This window comes from Crassostrea angulata, chromosome 2, assembly GCF_025612915.1.
Source record: "Crassostrea angulata isolate pt1a10 chromosome 2, ASM2561291v2, whole genome shotgun sequence".
Taxonomy (NCBI): domain Eukaryota; kingdom Metazoa; phylum Mollusca; class Bivalvia; order Ostreida; family Ostreidae; genus Magallana; species Magallana angulata.
Window position 1 is genome coordinate 66,416,324 of NC_069112.1, and position 20,167 is coordinate 66,436,490.

At 35.0% G+C, this 20,167-nt stretch overlaps 2 protein-coding genes across 2 annotated transcripts; one reads left to right on the forward strand and one right to left on the reverse strand.

Moving 5' to 3' along the window:
• Nucleotides 1-403: 403 nt before the first annotated feature.
• Nucleotides 404-2,597, forward strand: LOC128174744 (uncharacterized). Its single transcript, XM_052840216.1, has 2 exons — nt 404-2,048; nt 2,434-2,597. The coding sequence occupies exons 1-2, from the start codon at nt 404-406 to the stop codon at nt 2,595-2,597; spliced, it is 1,809 nt and encodes a 602-aa protein (XP_052696176.1).
• A 2,847-nt stretch (nt 2,598-5,444) lies between these two features.
• LOC128174746 (uncharacterized protein F54H12.2-like) lies at nt 5,445-6,560 on the reverse strand. Its single transcript, XM_052840217.1, has one exon. It carries the CDS (start codon nt 6,558-6,560, stop codon nt 5,445-5,447), a length of 1,116 nt encoding a protein of 371 aa, XP_052696177.1.
• Between the last annotated feature and the right edge of the window lie 13,607 nt (nt 6,561-20,167).

The window sequence follows — 20,167 nt, forward strand, 5'->3', positions numbered from 1 at the left end:
CAAACCCAACTTGGTAGTGGCTCAAACAGTGTGTGAGGAATGCTTCAGTCAAGAACCAAATTCTAAATGCGATAACTGTGGAACTAGGTGCAAAAAATGTAATAAGAAAAACAAACAGACTTTTATTAACCCACCATGTAAAAATACATGCGGATTTCGAGAAATAGTATTTCGAGGAGATCAAACTGCAAATGCCTTTGGTTTGTGGTTGTTCACTGAAACTCACAAAGACTTTACAGCTATTGCTCACAACATGAAGGGCTATGATGGATATTTTTTACTAGAGTATCTATTAGTCAATTCATTCATTCGAAAAATTATCTATGCTGGATCAAAAATCATGTACTTACATGTTCAAAGAGGGCTTAATATAAAAATATTAGATTCCCTCAATTTTCTTCCCATGAGATTGGCTGAACTACCCAAGGCATTCGGTTTACGAGAGCTAAAGAAAGGGTACTTCCCTCATTTCTTTAACACTAAAGAAAATGCCTACTATGTTGGATCCTACCCTGCAGCTCATTTTTACGGAAATGACATGATGAATGCTAAAGAACGCAAAGACTTTCTAATCTGGCATCAGGATAAATTGGAGAAAAACATGATCTTTGACTTTGATCGAGAAATTTTAGATTACTGCCGTAGTGATGTGGACATACTCAGACAAGCTTGTTTGAAATTCAGAGAAATTCTTATGAAAATCACAGGAAAAGAAGAAGTGGTATTTGAGGATGAAATGCCAGAGAAAAAATTAATTGGAGGCGTGGATCCTTTTCAATGCACGACCATTGCTGGGGTTTGCATGGAAGTGTTTAAAAGCAAATTTCTTCAAGAAGAATGGCGTGTCAAAGTTAGAGGCAATGATGGAATAAGTGATTGGCTACAGGCCCTCCGACTGCAAGGGGACTTTTCCATTTTATTCAAGGAACATTGGGTTACGGGTGAAGAGTTACAGAATCAAGAATACGTAATAGAAGAATCTGAATTTGTTAGTTCATCTATTTCACAAATCCCTTCCACGGGTTATGCCCCTTTTCTCGGACAATATAGTTGCGTATCGATACAGTGGCTCTCATGGATACAAGAAGATCATTTCAAAAAGACAGGGCACCGGCTCTACATACAGCATGCCTTAAATGAGGGTGAATTTCGACTGCCGGGTACCAAATACTTATTAGATGGATATTGCCCCGAAACCAACACTGCATACGAATTTCATGGGTGTTACTGGCACGGATGTCCCACATGTTTTCCTACTCAGCGTCAGCAACTTAAACATATAACAACCAAACACTCCATGAACGAGTTACTGACCATGACCTTAAAAAAGAGAGAATACATTCAATCGTTGGGTATGAAATATGTCTACATTTGGGAGCATGATTTTGAAAACTTCCTGAAACAGAACCAAGACGCATCTGATTATGTTCATTCCCTAAACCTGCAAGAAAGGTTAGACCCTAGAAAATCTTTCTTTGGAGGAAGAACAAATGCTGTTAAAATGTACTACCAGGTCAAGGAAGGTGAAAAAATCCACTATCTTGATTTTTGTTCTCTTTACCCCTCGGTCAACAAGTATGGTAGATATCCCATTAAAGAACCAAAAATCATTACAAGCAATTTTACGGAAATTACAGACTATTTTGGGTTGGTCAAAGTCAAAATTTTACCTCCTAGACAATTGTATCACCCTGTGTTGCCTCAAAAAATTAACGGAAAATTAACTTTTGCTCTGTGTCGTACCTGCTCGGAGCAACAACAACAAAATCCATGTCAGTGCAGATACGAAGACCGAGCAAATACAGGAGTATTTTGTACACCAGAAATTGAAAAAGCCATAGAATGCGGTTACCAAATTCTACAGATATACGAGGTCTATCATTGGGATGAAACTTCACAGTACAATGCAGAGACTGAAAGCAATGGTCTGTTTGGCGAATATATCAACCTATTTTTAAAGATCAAACAAGAAGCCAGCGGCTGGCCTGAGTGGGTGCATACCGAGGAAGACGCAGTGAAGTACATGGAAGAATACGCTCTTCGAGAAGGTATTCAACTCGAACGAGAGAACATTACCAAAAACCCTGCTCTGAGATCGATTGCTAAACTACTGCTGAATTCGTTTTGGGGAAAGTTTGGCCAACGACTCAACATGCAGCAGACGACATTTTTTCACGAAAGAGAGGCTGACAAATTTTTTCAGCTATTATCGGATCCTTCCAAAGAAGTCTCGAAATTTCACATTGTCAGTAAAGAAATTATTCAAGTTTCGTGGCAGCAAAAAGAAAATTTTACTAAAGAAGATTACCAAACAAACGTATAATTTGCTACTTTTACAACTTGCTGGGCCCGCCTTAAACTGTATGAAATGTTACAGATGCTGGATAGAAGAGTCTTATATTTCGATACGGATTCAGTCATTTTCGTCAGCAGACCTGGAGATCAGGAACCAAAAGTCGGGTCATTTCTTGGTCAACTTACCAGTGAGTTACAACCCAAAGAATACATTACAGAATTTGATTCGGGAGGACCTAATAATTACGCATACAGGACTTCAGAAGGAAAAGAAGTATGCAAAATCAAAGGATTTACCCTAAACTATGTTAACAGTTTAAAACTTAATTTTGCTTCCATGCTGGATTTGGTACTCAGGCCGGATCAGGGTCAACATTCCGATTCAACAGGTTCATGTACAACGATTGTTAATCCACACAGAATTATGCGATATAAGCAACAGCATATTATTTACAATCGAAATGAAGAAAAAAAATACAAAATTGTGTTTGACAAAAGAGTGATTCAAGGTGACACTTGGGACACCTTACCATACGGATATTGATTGTAATTGTAGTAGTGAACAAAATTATGTGAACAGTACAATTATATTGTTTAAAATTAATTTTTTACATCATATTGAAAAAATGTAATTTGAATAAATTGATATTATTCAATTTGTTTTTTTTAAAGAAATCACTAAAAACGATTTTTTTATAAACGTTTATTAAAAAACATACAGTTGTCTGTACAACAATATATTATCAAATATGTACATTTGTAATCTTTTATTGATGCATTGTTTCATTAAAATTTTAACCACTTTATTTTTGTCTTGATCAGTCTCTTTCTCTTTTGAGGATTGTAATTAGGAGGTGCTCCGCTTGTATGTTTTTTAACCACTAAACCACTGCCAGTCTGTTCTCCAGAGGGCTTCATCATTTCTTTATTGTGGATGAATGAAGTAGGGGTTTGAATGTCCTTTAAGGCTTCATAAAATTGTTGATATCCGGTAGGAGTTCCTCTTGAATTAGGAGTTAGTGCATGTTTGATCAAATCTGTAATATGCGAGCCTTCAATGACATTGTCTTTGTAAATCAAATTTCCATTATCTTTCCAAGAGAGTACGTCACCACCATACTGAGATAAGAATTTAAGCAATCCTTTGGCTTTATTCTGAAATTTATTTGGAATAACGTGTTCCAAGATTTCGAGAACGTGCATCTGAGTGGGAATATCTTCGTCAGTGGGTGGGTCCTTCGTCGGTTTCAAGATTGTCTCCATGCTCTTCGGGGGATGATTCTCTGTTTGCGTCAGTTTTTGGTATTTTTCTTTTGGAACGAGAACTAGTTCTTGAGCCATTTTGAAAAAGATGTAGCGTAGGTTTGATCAGACGTGGTATGATACTCTGATGCTTTAACAAAAACTTTTTACGTTGAGACTTGTTCACTGTTCTGCTTACAAGGGTACTTATGACATTTTTGTACGGATACAGAGTTTTTATGTACTGCTTAGAGACCGGAATGGTCTCCTTGTAAACGTTAAACATCACCTCACACAAAGTCTGCATTTGAGAGGGTGTCATGGTCGACAACAGTGCTCGTCGCTGTTTCGTGTTCGTAGCGTTTAACAATTCTAGAAATGATAAATGCGTTTTTACTGTTCGGTTCATTGTGAAATAATGATAAATAATCAAAAAAGACAATTAATTTATTTAGGCAGATAAACAATGGTATCTTCGTTAGGTAAGATGCGCGTGCGCAATCTGTACTTGTCCTCAGTCCTAGGACTCATGTCTACTACCAAATATCCAAAGGGTATAGATGTGGCCTTGTCGTAAGCCTCTTTAAAATATTTCAACCTTAAAGGAAAAACCTGAGATCCAAAAGTAAAGACCTGCCTAGAATCGCGTACATTACGAAAGAGAATGACATAATGACAATTTAAAGAAATAGTTCTGGCAAACTTTCCAGGCATGTATAGATTCTGAGCTAACATGAACACACTAACTCGACGATGGTGTGCCGTCACGCAAAATAAATTAAGAGATTCCTCGCTCTTGGCGACTTGCATCATCATGTCATTTAACACCAAGACAGTGTGCTGTACACCCTCGCTCCATTCATCGATCTGGTCTTTAGAGGGTAACCCTTGATGCAAAATCAATCTATCGATGTTTTTTTTCCATTTCTTCAAACAAAGGCTGATATTCGGTATAAGCAATCACTATTCTCTCGGGTGGGGTTTGAAACATACCATCTGCATGTTTTAATATTTCATAAACAAAAGAGGTTTTCCCACTCATGGTAGGCCCCACGATCATAACAGTGGAGGGTGAATTAAAGGGTAAGAGTGATCTCTCTTTCCACCAAGCTTCCATGTTCATTGATTCCTCAGTTAAGACTGATTTTATTTTTACAATACATGCTATTTTTATAGAATAAAAAAAAATAGATTACATCATTTTTTTTATTCACAAAACGTATGCATATATAAGATAAATACAAAGGTTAAATGCACTCCGTTTGTTGAGATATAGTTTGATACACAAAAACATCAGGATCATCCTGCATTTTAAGAATATGTACAATGTCATTCATTGTATAATTTTGACATTTCATCATTAAATAAAATAGTACATGATAACCACAAGTCAAGGCATTTTTTTTTCTGAATTGGAATTTCATTACAATTTATTTTTTTCGAATTATGATTTAAAAAGTTTTTGATTCGCATATCGTAATGTTCAGGAAATCGACCAAAACTGTCAAAAAATTCCGCTGTTCGGAAGCCGTCTATCCACAAGACTATCCAGTGGGACCCTGGTAAATGAGAGGGATCTGTATTACAAACGTAGGCCGAAGGGTAGGCTTGGACTCTTTCTGGTAAGGTATCCGGTGAAAAAACGCCTCTGAAAAATTTGCTAAGCAACTCGTGTCCTTTAGCAATGCACACAATGTCTGATGAATTCATACTTTAGTGTATTTGATGTCCCGTGATTGGTCCACTTCCAAAAGGGCCGGAAATTCTGCATAAGCCAGACAGTTCAAGGTTTCCGTTGTATCGGCAGCAAATTTGACTTCGAGTCTAACGTTTCCTTGTCTCACCAGGTTTAAATACTCTTCACCCAGGTCACTTGTTGCCAACTTAAAGGCATATATGGCATATCCTTAGCCAAACTGGCTTCTTGTGACTTCCAAGCCGGCATCTTTGTTCCATTTCTCAGCCGCTTCAAATAAATTGACAAAAAGTGTCACGTAATTTTGATTGGCCCCTACGTCGATTTTCATGGGTCGGGCTGGCATGCTTTCCCCGTTTACGTAAAGTGCAATTTCTTCTGCCAAGTTCTGAAAGTTGAATGGGTTCTTCTCATAATTTCCATTAACGGCTTTCTGAAGAATGAAACAGAATGCAGCTTTGGTTGGTAAAGTGTTGGACCAAACGTTCTGCCAAATAAACGATCCAGAACCTTTAGGACAGGTGCTCATTTTTACTTCGGTTCTAGTCAGGGGGTATTTGGCCGTCTTCTCTTTCAAGATTTCAGCATGGTTGATCAAAATTCCACTGTCCACCTTAATCATGCATGCTTTAAAGGACACGTCTAGTAACTGCAACTTGTAGCTAGGGGAGGCTTCTTTGCTCATCAAGACAAAGGCAGCGGGGTTTCTAAACAGTTTCAAGTGTAAATCTACCCCATTGATCAAGTATTTATCAGTTCTGAATATATCCTCATACAATGGACCTTCCATGTCAAATATTTGGCTGTTTTGAGTAAATGCATAGCGATTGTTAAGGCCCCCGTTGTTGCCTCCGTATGTATCCGGATTGTCCATGTCGTCGTCGTCTGGATAGTACAGTTGGGACTGTAACTGGGATTGAGAGACATCACTGCCGCTCGAAAGGAGAAGTTTTAGGTAGGCTTTCCAAGCATAGTAGCTAGTATTGAGGGACACAAGTTTTCCGTTCATATAAGTGTCTATCTGAGACCACATGGTTTGCAGTGGCAAATTAATGATCCCCGTTTTTTCCTGTGATGCCAAGGCTGCACCGTCGGTTTTAACAATCTTACATTTTACGTACAGGCGGCTTCTTCTTAATTCTATGTACTCATTACCCTGCCCAGGCACCGATATCTCGATCGGAGCGTCCTCCGTATCGAAGGAACTTACAGGTCTGCATTCACTGAAATAAATTTTATCCACCGCTACTTGATTGGGTGGAACGGTAAATAAAGCCAATTCTGCCGGAAGTCCAATGTCTGTAATTTTGTCACTTAAAAAGGCCATTCTTATTGATGCTTGACTTTTTTCTCGGCTCCGCTAAAAATACTGTCTCCTGTGTCTCGTTTTCTCTTCAGTCCTTTCTGAGGTGTTTTCTTTTTGAGTGTTGGCTTAGGTTTGATAACAGGTTGCCTTTTTTGTGTTTTTATAGTCTTCTCCGACACGTGAGGAATCTTCTCTTTGATGGCTTCTTTCATTTCTTCTTTGGCTCTCTCTTCTACGGCTGCCATAGGTGTCACGTGTTTTCCCACAACTTGATCTACCGGTTCCTTCTGGGATAAATGTGGGTTGACTGGAATCATGTACGGTTTCTTGGAAAACATACCCCATATTCCACCACCTGTCTGCCGACCTCTGTATTTACTAGGTTTAAACCCTCCCTCGAACATATTTTGATAAAACGTTTTCCACACCCTAGGATCTGACACGTACGTGGAACCCATTACTGTATTTCAAATAAACGCTTTTTCAACAGTAGTGTAATAGTGGTCGTACCTTTCAAATATGAAGCGGGTTGATTATTTGAGTCTCTTATATACACCCTCACGTCTTGAAATTCCCCCAATCGCAAAGGTATTTCGTAAGGAAAATTATAAATGATATTTTCCGCTTTTTTATAATTTACCAGTCGCAAGAGAGGTAATTCTCGCTCCCCCACTACAGTATCTTGGCATAAATTGCTACAGACGTATAATTCTGGTTGAGTGGATGCCGTAGACAAATTAAACTCCAACAGAGAAACAGTCCAATGTCCTTGTAGATACAATGACTTGGGTAGATGAACTATAAAGTCGTAAGACGTATTACCACTATAAATCTGTTGACTATCAGTCGATCTTAGAACCAATCTGATGCTCATGTTTGAAAATAATGAATGTCATAAAAGTGATCAGTCCTATTTATACGTTTTGCATGTCGGATTTTTTTTTATCCAAGAGTTAAATTTAGCAGGCCATTGGTGCCAGGACACCAGGATCTCTATTGTTCCTTTTCTTTTTCGTTCTTTTAGAATTTTATCGATCTTCCAGATAGAATTGTCACTTGTGCGTACTTTCTGAAGTTCCTGTGAATAAAAAGTACCAGTTATAGGTTCTTCAGCAAAGTCTTTTAACTTGTAGACGGGCAAACCCTGACTACGGTATCTCCGACTAACCTTAAAAATTTCTCCCGTCCATTTTTGGTCGTATTCTCTCTGAAATGTCCGTCGCAAATGAGATATTCTAACTTTATCACCTACTTTGAATTTATAAGGTTTCTTTTTTCCTGCTATTTAAGAGTTTTTAATTTTTTCTGACACAACACCGGGGCTTTTGTTCCTTTGTAAATAAGCTCTATAACGGACCTCCTCTTCATTCTCTTTAGTCACAGATGTAGGAGCAATTCCCCCTAAAGGACGGGAAGGAGTGTTATTAATGCTATCAGTAACTGCCTGTAGCTTACTCAAAAATTCGTAAGATTGATTATGAGTAAACATGCGCTGCAATCTGTTTTCCAAATTTTGAATGCTCCTTTCTGCAAAATTACTTTTTGTTTCATTTTCCGTAAAAGTTTGGTGTACGCCTTCTTTTTCCAAAAAAGAGGACACCCACCGATTTTTAAATTCACTTCCTTTATCGGTTCTAAATACTTTGGGTTTTCTTCCATTAGCAAAAATCCCTTTTAAAGCTTCTATTACATACAATATTGATTAACAATATTCTTCCATCATCTGATTTATGTACATTATGTATAATAAGAGATAATTTTTTTGAAATAAAATAGAAACACCTCTACTATGCGCCGAGGTAGAAAAACAATATTAGCTTGAACCATGCCATCGTGCATTGTAAATATTTTCTTTTCCATTTATACAATGGGTTTCTTGTAGGAATACAATTTGGCACTTACTATCTCTAAGCCAGTCATATAAAGTTTGCCTTTTACAGTAATCATTCAGTCCGCGTGCGTTCAGCGACAATAACTTTAAAGTTGACATTCAAAAATGGTCGATGAGTTCATTTAACAAACAAACATGTATTTGAAGAAGTTACCGTTTTTCTGATGACTTTTTCTTTTTAATGCTCTTTCGTAAATTTTCGCTGCATGGGCAATGATGTCCCCCATGATGTACATGATCACAAACTAATGAGTATGAATGAATTGGAATGAAAAGATTGTGTTTTTTAAAAATATGAAATACAGTGTTGATTATAAAGATCAATGTTTAGTTTATTTTTTTTTAGTATTAATTGATTTTCAAATCAATGGTAAATAAGAATTTTATGATGATCAGATATTTGATTAAAATGGTCATTTATAAGATCAATAAGATATTTCAGTAATAAATATTTTTAGAATTTATTCTGTTCAAAACACAGAATCAAAGTCAAGCTATATGTCACTATAATCTCACCATGCATGTAAATGTTGCTATTTCTTCAAAACTTCAAATGTTAAAATAACCTTTATTTACAATTTGTTTATTGCTTCACTGGATGAAAAGTCCAGTTTCCGCGAAACTATATGGAAACTATGCGGAAACCTGAAGTTGATGTTTCCCCAATAGTTTACGCATTACGGAAACTATTATATGGTTTCCAAATGGTTTCCATTTGCGGAAACTCTTAATATGGTTTATAAATGGTTTACGCACTACGTAAACTAATTGGAAAAGTGAATATATAATCAATATATGGAATGGTTTACAAGTAGTTTACGCACGAGTAAACCTACTGGAACTAATAAGCCCCAAAAAAGGCTTATTAAATCTTTGTCAGTATGACAGTATTCCTTATTTAGATATGGTAGCAATATAAAACACCCTATCTAGTGAACTAAAACATATTCATTAAAACTAGGATGCATGACAAAGATAAGAATTAAAAGATTGACTTTTATTAATGTCAAAAATTCCAAACACCAAGGGTCATAAATTGTTTTAAGTTGGTCCTTAGAGTAAAATCTAAACCCTATCCTTCTAAAGCATTAAGATATAAACACACACAGCAAATTTCAGCTCACTTTATGCCTGAATGAAAAAAATTTATTCTGAAATCTGTGAAAAGTTTTTCAATTTATCCTATTTTAGACTTGATCAGTCGCCTTCAATCCTAAGAAAAATATCCTCCAATATATGCAAGAAAAGTCTACATCACTGTCAAAAAGGGGGTAATAATATGTTTTGAAGACATTTCAATATGACAGACATACAATCTAAATACTGTATTATCTAATACTCAGTATCAATATATGTTTAGCCCTTAAACAAGAGATGAACATATGCATATAACCTTAATAATAAATATAAGAATATAATTTCCTATTGGCTCTTAAGTTTTAAATTTACTGAAATGCGTAAACAAGTGTTTAATTTGAGTTACATATGAATCTATTATTATTAGAATAAATCTTTTTTTTTCAAAACAGTTACATAATAGTATAATGTTTATAAGTAACGTGTAGCTCATAATATCAAAATTTTACAAATTTTACTACTACTAGTGTTAAAAAGGTGACATTTAATGATATATTTTGCTTCAATGCATCACATTTGAGATAGATTTCAATCATGAAGATACATTCACTAAAGTTGCTGCGCGTGCTAAATTTAACTTTTGTCTGAAGGAACATGCAGGATCTTGACAGTTAAACTTATAGCCATATTCCTTTTTTAAAAATATGAATGATTCAGATTTTCCACTCCACCTATCTGCCATTGCCATAACATTACCTAGGCCTATTGAGTATAAATATCATACTTTGAAACATTTACATAGTGAAACACTTAATTATTTCTCTTACTATCATGTTTAATCTGAGGTATCAGCATGCATTATTATGTATAAAAAATGAACATTGAAGTTTGAAATGATATATATATCCTTATGTAGTTGTATTTTACTCCTTCAATCAATTAATCTAAAAAACTATAAATAATTACTAACTGTTAGCAATAGTGTATAGGTTGTGTTTGTTTGAATTACCAAGACACTTTAACTGTTTTGATTTATTAGTCATTAATTAAGTACATTGTTTTGTGAATTCAAGAAAACTCTGCATGAGTTAATAATTAAATTATGTTATATGTAACTTAACTTTACCCCCCCCCCCCCCATCACCCCCTTTCTCCCCCATCACCCCCTTTCTCCCCTTCCCCGGTATAATTCAAGAATTTTTTACCCAGAATAGTCTAGAGTTACCGTGATGATGCATAGTATCGTACAGTACGTGTAAATATTATTATAAAACCACACAATATTAAAATATCAAGATCTAACCTAAAAATAAAACCGGATGTAGCCATTTCAGGTGCGTTTGATTTATACGAACAATGTACGTACAGTGCATGCAATTTATTATATGATATTATAGACCATCCACTAATATACTGATTAATATGAATACTATTCTTATGTTTGTGTTTAAATTTTCATGCATAAAATGAACGAAATAAATAAGTCATTTTTAATTGCGGCAAATAAATTATGCACATATATATCTAACGATGTGTTCCTTTCCCTTCTGCTGAGATATTATATTTTTGAATTATAGGGGAAAAAACAACATAAAAATCTCGAGATCCATTTGTAGAACAGTTTACTGTAGATTTGAGAGAGAGAGAGAGAGAGAGAGAGAGAGAGAGAGAGAGAAAGAACAGGTGTGAAACACCTGTGCTTCTTGGAGGACAGATGTGCCCCTGTGTGCAATTTCCGAATTCGCTGGTTAATCAGCTCTATTGATTCTTAAATCGAAAAAAACCCTGCAATCCACATAGAATACACAGGTAACTAACAGGTAACAATACGATCAAAGAACAATATATTCACCACCTCCTATCGGGGCAATACAGAAAATAATGCAAGCTGAAAAAAGAAAGGAAAAAAAAATAATTATAAATAAATATATGAAATAAAATACCCTTCATATACACAGATAATTATTTTAAAAAAACAACAACATTTTTTAATTAAAAAAAAGATGAAATGGTCTAATCCTTTCATGCCCAGTTTGCGTTGAAAAAATGTAGGCTACATTACAATTATCGTGTTTAAAGCAGTATCTTTATTGTGTTCATTTTTTATGCAAGAAAACGAACTTAATTTCATTTACACCTTTTTTCCAAAGCAAAACAGAAGAAAATCATAGGGATGTGTTTGGTTTGGATTGGTACAAAATAAAGATTGTCTTTGTTATTAGTTTTAAATAGCGCAAAAGAAATTTCTGTTTTTGTTATTAACATTCATTTGAAGATATTTTAAATCGATTGTTGTGGAAAAAAATCCCGATTATTTCCAAAAATCAGGAACGTATATACTGTTATATATGTATCTGCAAAAATTAAGTTTGTTGTAAACTTCGATACCCTCAAAATTATGGTTTATATATTTTAATGAATCAGCGCTTAGATAGCCGTTCATATCATAGGCGTCGGAACCGAGGGCTGGGGGGGGGGTGCTTAACACCGTCCCTCACTTTTTCTGCAAAGTTAGACCCAACTATTGGGCACGTAGCATCATAGAGAGTTCAGCCCCACCCCCCACCCCCCCCCCAATTTTTTTCTCGCAGCAGAGATATAATAGAGCTCCTAAATTTACCCTTGAAAAGATTGAAATATTGAGAAGTTTGAGTCGTAGGTATATAAGCCCCCCCCCCCCCCCCCCCCCCCCCCCCCCCCCCCCCCCCGATTAGGATTTTCATGATTTTGAAGATTAGGGTTTTTTTATGTTTTTTCTTCTTCTTTTTTTTTGCTTGTCAAGATTTCAGAGGATTAGTCCAGTCCCCACTTTCAATTTGTTTCCGTTGCCACTGCATATTTACGATAACCTTTAATTTACTTAGACGATACGAAATGATTGTAAAATAGAATATATAGAGTTCCATGCAACTGGTACACATTAGAGTAAAATAATAATGTATTTATGAACAATTTGATATAAATAATGATAATTGGCAAATTGTTGCTTGCCAGACTTTAATTCAAAATATTGAAACTGTTAAAAATATATCATATTATCAAAATTAAAGATCATAAATACAGTTAGAATTCTACATTAAAAAAAAACATAATGAAAAAATACATAAATGAAGCAATCCCACAATTCCTTTACTGAGCTCTGATTGGCTGTTCGTTTTCGCAGGTCCATCTTCGGGTCCAGTTTCAGAGCCCAGTTACTCGTTAATTTAAACTCAAAGTTGTACGACGTTAGAAATGGACCAGAGAACCGCTGATCGTGTTTTGTCTGAGCTGGCTCATCTGAGGGAAATGTTTTCGTCCAAGAGCAAGAAGGCCCTCAAGATGCCCGACGGAATTCAAGTAAGTTTTAAAGTAGCTAGATCGGCTGGAGAAAAAAATGGCGCCATTGGTTTGTTTGATTTCAGTTTTAAAAAGTTACTGCTTAAAACTCGGTAAATGGAACAAGAATCGATAAATTTATTATCATAAGAACAACATTGATATTTTGCAATTCTAAAAATTGTGAACAAACATCAAATGTACTGATTTCCTCGGCATATTGCCGATCGTTCAAACATCAAAGACTTGGCGCCATTTTCTCATGTGCTTTTCAGTCGCATTTCGTCTCATGATGAGTATATTAGCGACTATTGGCAACAATAATCTTTTGATACCTGTTTAAATCGATTTTTAAAACATCGTATCAGTCTATCAGATCACCATTAAATATATCGTCAACTTTGTTCGGAAATAAACGGCATCCGATTTTACACTTTATAGTTTAATTCACATTATATCCGGTGTAGACTGGGTCTTGTAGACAAACCCAGCGATTAACGAATTGTTTTTACTTATAGAGAGCTGTAAGGCAAGTCATCAGAAAGCTGAAAGAAGATGTAGAAAACCCCTTAGTAGTGGATTATGACAAGTAAGTTTTTAGAAGTTACTGAAAACTAGGATGTGACGATTTTCTTTTGTTAGTCAACTTAGTGTGCCTGGTTCTACATGTTCTAGTAGCTGTTGAGCTGTTAGGATTTTTTTGTTCGAAAATTATCCCCAAGCGCTTTGTTCATACTATAAGTATTTACCATGATAACTACCATTGTTTATAGTACAGTAAATATGTCCACTGCATGAAACAATTATAGTATGATAGTTCAAAATTGCAAATTGTTTAGAACCTGCAGGAAAACTAAACTTTACATGCATTGGGTGTAAACAGAGAATTTTTTTTATTATGACATTGGGTATGGTTTTTTTTAACTGTAAAAGTTACAAACAGGATAGGACGGCTTAAGAATGATTCAAAATTTGGCATGGCGTCGTATTAGTGATCGAATAAGGAATCAGCATCTGCTGATTCAGGCCTCTCACACCCATTTTTGGTACTGGGGCCAGGGCCAATGAATTTGAAAAAAAACGACGTTTTGATAGAAATTGGGACTTTTTCTCCTTCTTTATGTACAGTCCCCTTAACATATGGTAATATGGTAAATTGATATATTGGTATTATGCGACACATTCATGTGGATAACACTCGCTGATAAAACAAAATATCCATGCTTGTATTATCCTGATTATATCCTAACTGACACTCATCTAAATCTTAGGTATCTGTATTAAATAGGTCTTATTTTGGCATTGTTTACACTGCATTCCGATGATTTGTCTACCGACATGATCTTCTCTATTAAACATGCTTGTGACGTCATCAATGATAATTATACGCAATAGAGAGAAATCGATGCTATATTCAGTTAGAAGAGTTTCTAGTGATATTTTATGCCTGTAATTTTTATAATTTAAACCAGAGATAAAGTTAAAATCGACATGTTTCTGAGTCAAATATGACATCATGCTGCTTATTGTGACGTCATATCGATCAGAGGAATTTGATCGCTGACAGTTGCCTTATCATACCTGCGAGAGCCCTGTAATCTCCTGGGTTTTCGTGTATTTTGAAGGTAAAACCAGGCTCAAAATAGAGGTATTTTTTTTAGTAATGTACACTTTTAAAAGATGAAATAAGCAATGAAAATAAACAAACAAGATAAAGTTTTCATTTCTTTTAATCACCAGTTGGATTTTCAAGCAACATCCGTCTTGGATTTCTGAAAATAAATATGTCAATGATTTTACTGGCATCTACCTTGATGTCTTTATGTATAAACAAAAGCATAAGAGCATTAAATCGCTCTCCTCCCATCGTAGAGCGCAGATAACTCTTAATAAATCGTAAAGATGAATTGGCCCGCTCCACAGAACTGGATGTTACTGACGTTAAAAGTAGTAAATGAATAACTTTGGTGATGTTTGGAAACATGGTTCGGCATGTTCTATCGTCCAGAAGTGTCTTTGAAAGTGTTTCTGGCTGATCTGTTTGATGACTCCACATTTGCTTCCATAACTCTTGCAGAAATGAAGATTGGTCTGGCATGTCTGACCCAAAGCTGGTTTCTATAGCATGTAAAACTTCCTGGTTCAAACGAGAGAGAATTGAGGGCACCAGACACAATGCTTGAGCACTTTGTTGAGCCAAGGTTGAAAACCGAAAGTCGAGTTGTTGTATTAAAAAATCATGACACCCACCGTCTGTTTATTGAGCAATCTCCTCCATGCGATGGAAGACATTGTCATATTCATTATCAACCCTGATATAACCTCGCGCACATGTGCGACCATTCTGTATCCCTCCAATACATCCAAGCTGCTTCCTTGTAATTTCTTACTAAGTCCAGACATGTATTTAAAGAAATTCCGGATTGTTTGAAAGGAGGCAATACATTGTGAATCTGACAATTTTGCTACGAGACCATTTGCTTCCACAACCGCCTTTGCATCCTAGTTTCTTTCTCTTAACGAAATTGCTTCTAAACATAGCAAAATTGGCTGATACATCTCTTAAAATGTTTGCAGGGCGATGTGTTTCTCTGCCCATCTGGTCTCTGAAAAAAACATTAAACTTCTTGTCAATTTTGTTTTCAGTTCTTTCATCGTTGATTTCATCAACAGCCCTTTCCAGCCTTCGCGTGCGCTTTGGTGAATATTTAAAGAATATACCCTGCTTCTTTAATGTGTCTAAACAGCTTTTACTGATGGCAAGATTCAGATCATGACAGCTACAATAATGATATACAACTTTAGGATATTGGTCTTTAAATCGTGCTGCACACCCTGAATGTTTTCCAGACATATTTCCAGCACCATCCATTGTTTGGGAACGACATGAGTTCGGATCCAGACCAACTGCATTCATACACGAGATAAAGGATTCACATATTTGCATTCCAGTGATTTCCTCACACTCTATAAATTCTATAAGCCGTTCAATAGGCTTCCCATTGACAACATACCGAATTACAACACCGAGCTGTTCCCAGTTACCGGCGTCAGTCACCTCATCACACTGATAGCCAAAGTATGGACCTATCGGCTGATCTCGAACCTCCTGCACAATTGTATCTTGTATGAACTTCTTAATACAGAAAAGTAGTTCATTTTGTGATGCTTTTGATACGTATGTCGCATTTTTTTTACAGGATCTCAAATGATCGTCCAACAGGTTGTCACCACAAGATGCTCGAAAATCGAGAAGCTCTTTGAAATTCCCCATGTTTAAATTATCTTCTCTGCAACTTTGTAATGATCTTTTGACCCCAAAGCTAACATTTTGAGCATTTCAATATGTTAAGCTCGCCGTATTGTTGTGACAATGGACACAGAATATAAGTAATGAGTTAGATATATCAACAACAACCTCCCAAACTTACCCCCAACTAACTCACTGCCAGAGGTCCAGGTATCTCGTCAACAAAGACTTTCTGCCGACAAAAAGAAAAGGTCCATTGCAAAATGTTACAGAGACAATAAGATTATTTATATTATTTAAGTCCAGTTTAAAATCTTGTAAAGACGGTTACAATGTACACAATAAGATTTAAGCCAGATCAACAGGAAAAAACAAAGACCAAAAATATTCTTTAAAACTCAATTGTTTTGACTAGGGTTCCTGGACAATGCTTGGGTCCAACTTCAGTGTTTGATAAGTTTATATAAACAGTAAACCTAACTTCTTGATAGCTGCAATGCTTATGAACAGTAATGTAACTAGAGCAGAGCTCGTGGCAAAACCACGAGTAGGTCTTCCGTTGTTGCTGCGGGTTGAAAATATATGTGATATGGTGTCAAACGATTATAATGACTATACTTTCAGTTCTGCTTTTGTTATAAAAACGTGTTGTGATTGAAAGCCTGTATATAAAACGTGTTTTGAAAAAGAAAGGAAGAAAATGTTTTATGAAAACTATTTGTTGAACACAGTTTGTGTAATCGTTTCAAACATTCTTTAAAAAATGAGATGTTTAATGGCTACTTAAATTTTCAAAGGGTAGCAAGCATTGTTATAAACAGTATGTACTCATGATTCATATCAGGAATTGTTTATTTTTTTTTAAAAACCGAATCCGCCTACAAAACACGTAACTTTTTCTCTGGGATAACTTCTTTATTTAAATCTTCCTAAATTTTTGAAGACTATGTGCAAGTTTAGAATTGTTACGTGCTGACAAAATTAAGTAATTAGTCAAAATTGATGGCCTCTTTGAACTTTTTCTACAGGGAAATGTGTGTCGTCTGATATAATTTAATGATACGAGTAGACTTGGGCATTCAAAATGATATATAATCAGCTAAAAAAAAGATCAGCGGGAGAATTGATGCAAAAGCGAGCATCTAAATTTTACACCAGATGGTGCTGTTTATGTAGCCATGGTTCGGAATCCGTAAATGCAGACATACATTGTATGTACATCGATACACCTTTACCTCCCCACCTACAGCCATACAAATCAGGGTGCAACCTTCATATACACATGCATAGTATTATAGTTCTGGAAACTATTTATCTTGTATTTAATATATTGGGTATTAATTAATTATTACTAAAATTAGTATTCCACTGGCTGTAGCTAACCTTGTAAGTAAATTAAGTTGCATTACAACCTCATAATACACAACTTCATTTAAAAGTTGTTTTTTTTTATCAATTTTCATACAATTAGCAATAAATACAATCCCCAATAGCGCACATATATCTCCCTTAAGTGTAACTTTAAGAAGCGCATATATTTTTGAGAGGCAGATATATCGCTATATTATAGTCTGCAAGTCAAGTGAATTATCATGGTCTTTCAAAGAAATAAGAAATCTGTCGACACTTGCAGTACTTTGATGATTTCTATGGCGATCGACTGCATTTCATAATGTAGTCGTATTTCCCAAGAACAAAATTTCCTTTGACTTCAAACTTTTAATTATAATACATAATGAATTATTCTGTTCATAACTATAGAAGTTTAGCGTGTTTAACAGGTTAATTTATTAGCCACATTCTCAGGTTACGATTTCACATCTTCAATGTGAAGATTTTTGACTTCGAATAATAGTCTTATTGTTTATAAAAGCACCTTTCCAACTGTTACTCAATTACATATGTTCTGAGAAGCGACACAAGATTTTCGGTCGCGATTGAATTAACACATACTGACCGAATAAGCAAACAAATAAGTTCAGTGACGGCGGACATAATGAGTAATTTTGTTTAAGATAGACGAATATTTCGTAACATCGAACTTAAATGGCGATTAAAAATAAAAATAATGAAATTTATACGGAGGCGGTCATAATGTGACGGTGTTAAAAAAAAGTGGCGGACATTTCGTGATGGCAGACATAACGTGACGATTTTTTCAAATAAGTGCCGCACATATCGTGACGGCGGACATAACGTGACTCAACATTTGCCTGTTGTGTTGTCCTTTACAATGTTGATGTTAACCTCATGGAAAGGTAGAACAAAGGTATAATTGTGACTATTTTTGGTACAGAAATCTTCGATAACACCAAAACACAGCACCTCACCAAATTGGTCTTCACCATCATTGTTATACAGAGTAGTGTAGCTATTCCTCTGAGTCACCTTTCGATATGATTTTGAATGAATCATCTGCCCTCTGACCAAAGCACGTTGTTACTGAACAAATTTGCCATCATTTAAGGGATGCGTTAAATGAATTTCTCCATTGAAGTCATGAATTGATTCTTTTACTTCCTCCCCTTTTCCCACCAAAAAAATGTCGATTTCTACCTCAAACAAAGTCTTTCTAAAAAAAGGAATACATTTTAAGATTAAAACATTTGTTCTATTCATTCAATGTTTACAAATGAGTTTACATACACCAGTAGTATTTATCATCTTACGCTTTGTATCGATCACTGGTCATTGTTTTCAACAATTCTGAGGCAGGTGAATCAGAATCAATGTTGGCAAGCGTTGTACAATGCTTACAGCTCTTGCTACCTGAAATTAATAACAAAAAGAAAAACAACATAGAAATTAAAACATTAATTGTACTGTTTTCAAAAATTCTTGAGCAAAAGTCAAAGAGAATTACAACAATGTGGAACATTTTAGTCAATGTCTTTCATTCTCCCTTGAATGACCAGTCTACATTCAATCAAAGCTCAAAGCTGAATTTTTAATTCAGCAAAATATAATGCAGTCTGTCAGTTACAAAGTGATTCTTAACCAAACTTTTTTTTCAACACTTTGCACTTTTTGTTGAGCAAGACTGTGTTAAAACTAAATAATATGATGTTCAGAAAACAATCAAGTTTTAAATTAAACATCCATTTAAAGTTAGGAATCGTATGATCATAAAAGTAATTCATTCTCGCATAATCTTCTATAGATAAATGTAATGCAAATATCATTACAATCTAATATAGTTACTCATTTAACAAATTAAGACTTAAATTCTTATAAGCAAGTTCAGAACAAAAATATTATTCATCTTCAGTGCATCAATTAATTTTTAATACTTTAACTTTTTTAAAATATTTCATAGGATCAAATTCAGAAAATTGATGAGTTGTTTCATCAAACTAGTAATCTAATACATAAGTTTACATCATTACTTAAATAAATGTCCTTTTACTCAGAGTTATTTTATTCAATTCTTCTGTAGACAATTTCACAATAATTCAATGGTTTTGTTTAAATTTATTCTATGCACCTTTTACAACACACGACATTATCATAACTTACTTTAAAATCTAGAATATTAAACAAAGCTTCTTTAAGATCAAGATTTTGTACATGCAAGGTGCCTACAGGATTATGAAATTCAAGATATAAATATTTTTATTGATGCTTCATAAAAACAGCTTTGTTTGATTCGGTGTGGTGGGGCCAAACTTTTGGTGAACACTATGAAAAATCATGTTTCAAACAGTCATTTTCAATAAAATATAATGGAAATAAGGCTCGTGCCATGTTTTTGTTTACATAAGTTCAATATACCGATAAAGGTTCTTTTTCAAGCTGAGTTTTCTAATTACTAATTCGTTTTTAACTTGAAGAAACAGTTCCTAGCATTTGTAACATTCATTTTTGGTCTAAACCTGAACATTTTCCTCAACATTTAAAATGTAAACAAAATCATGACCTCAGCTTTGGTTACATTATCAAAATTGTGAGCTCTATATTTCGCTTATAACTCCACGACTGACACTCAAATTTTTGGTTGATTATTAGAAATGCCTATTTAAGTCATTGTAAACATTAAAAAGAGAAAAAAAAATTGAGCCAAATCGTGACCATGCCCCTTAATATAAAAGGCAT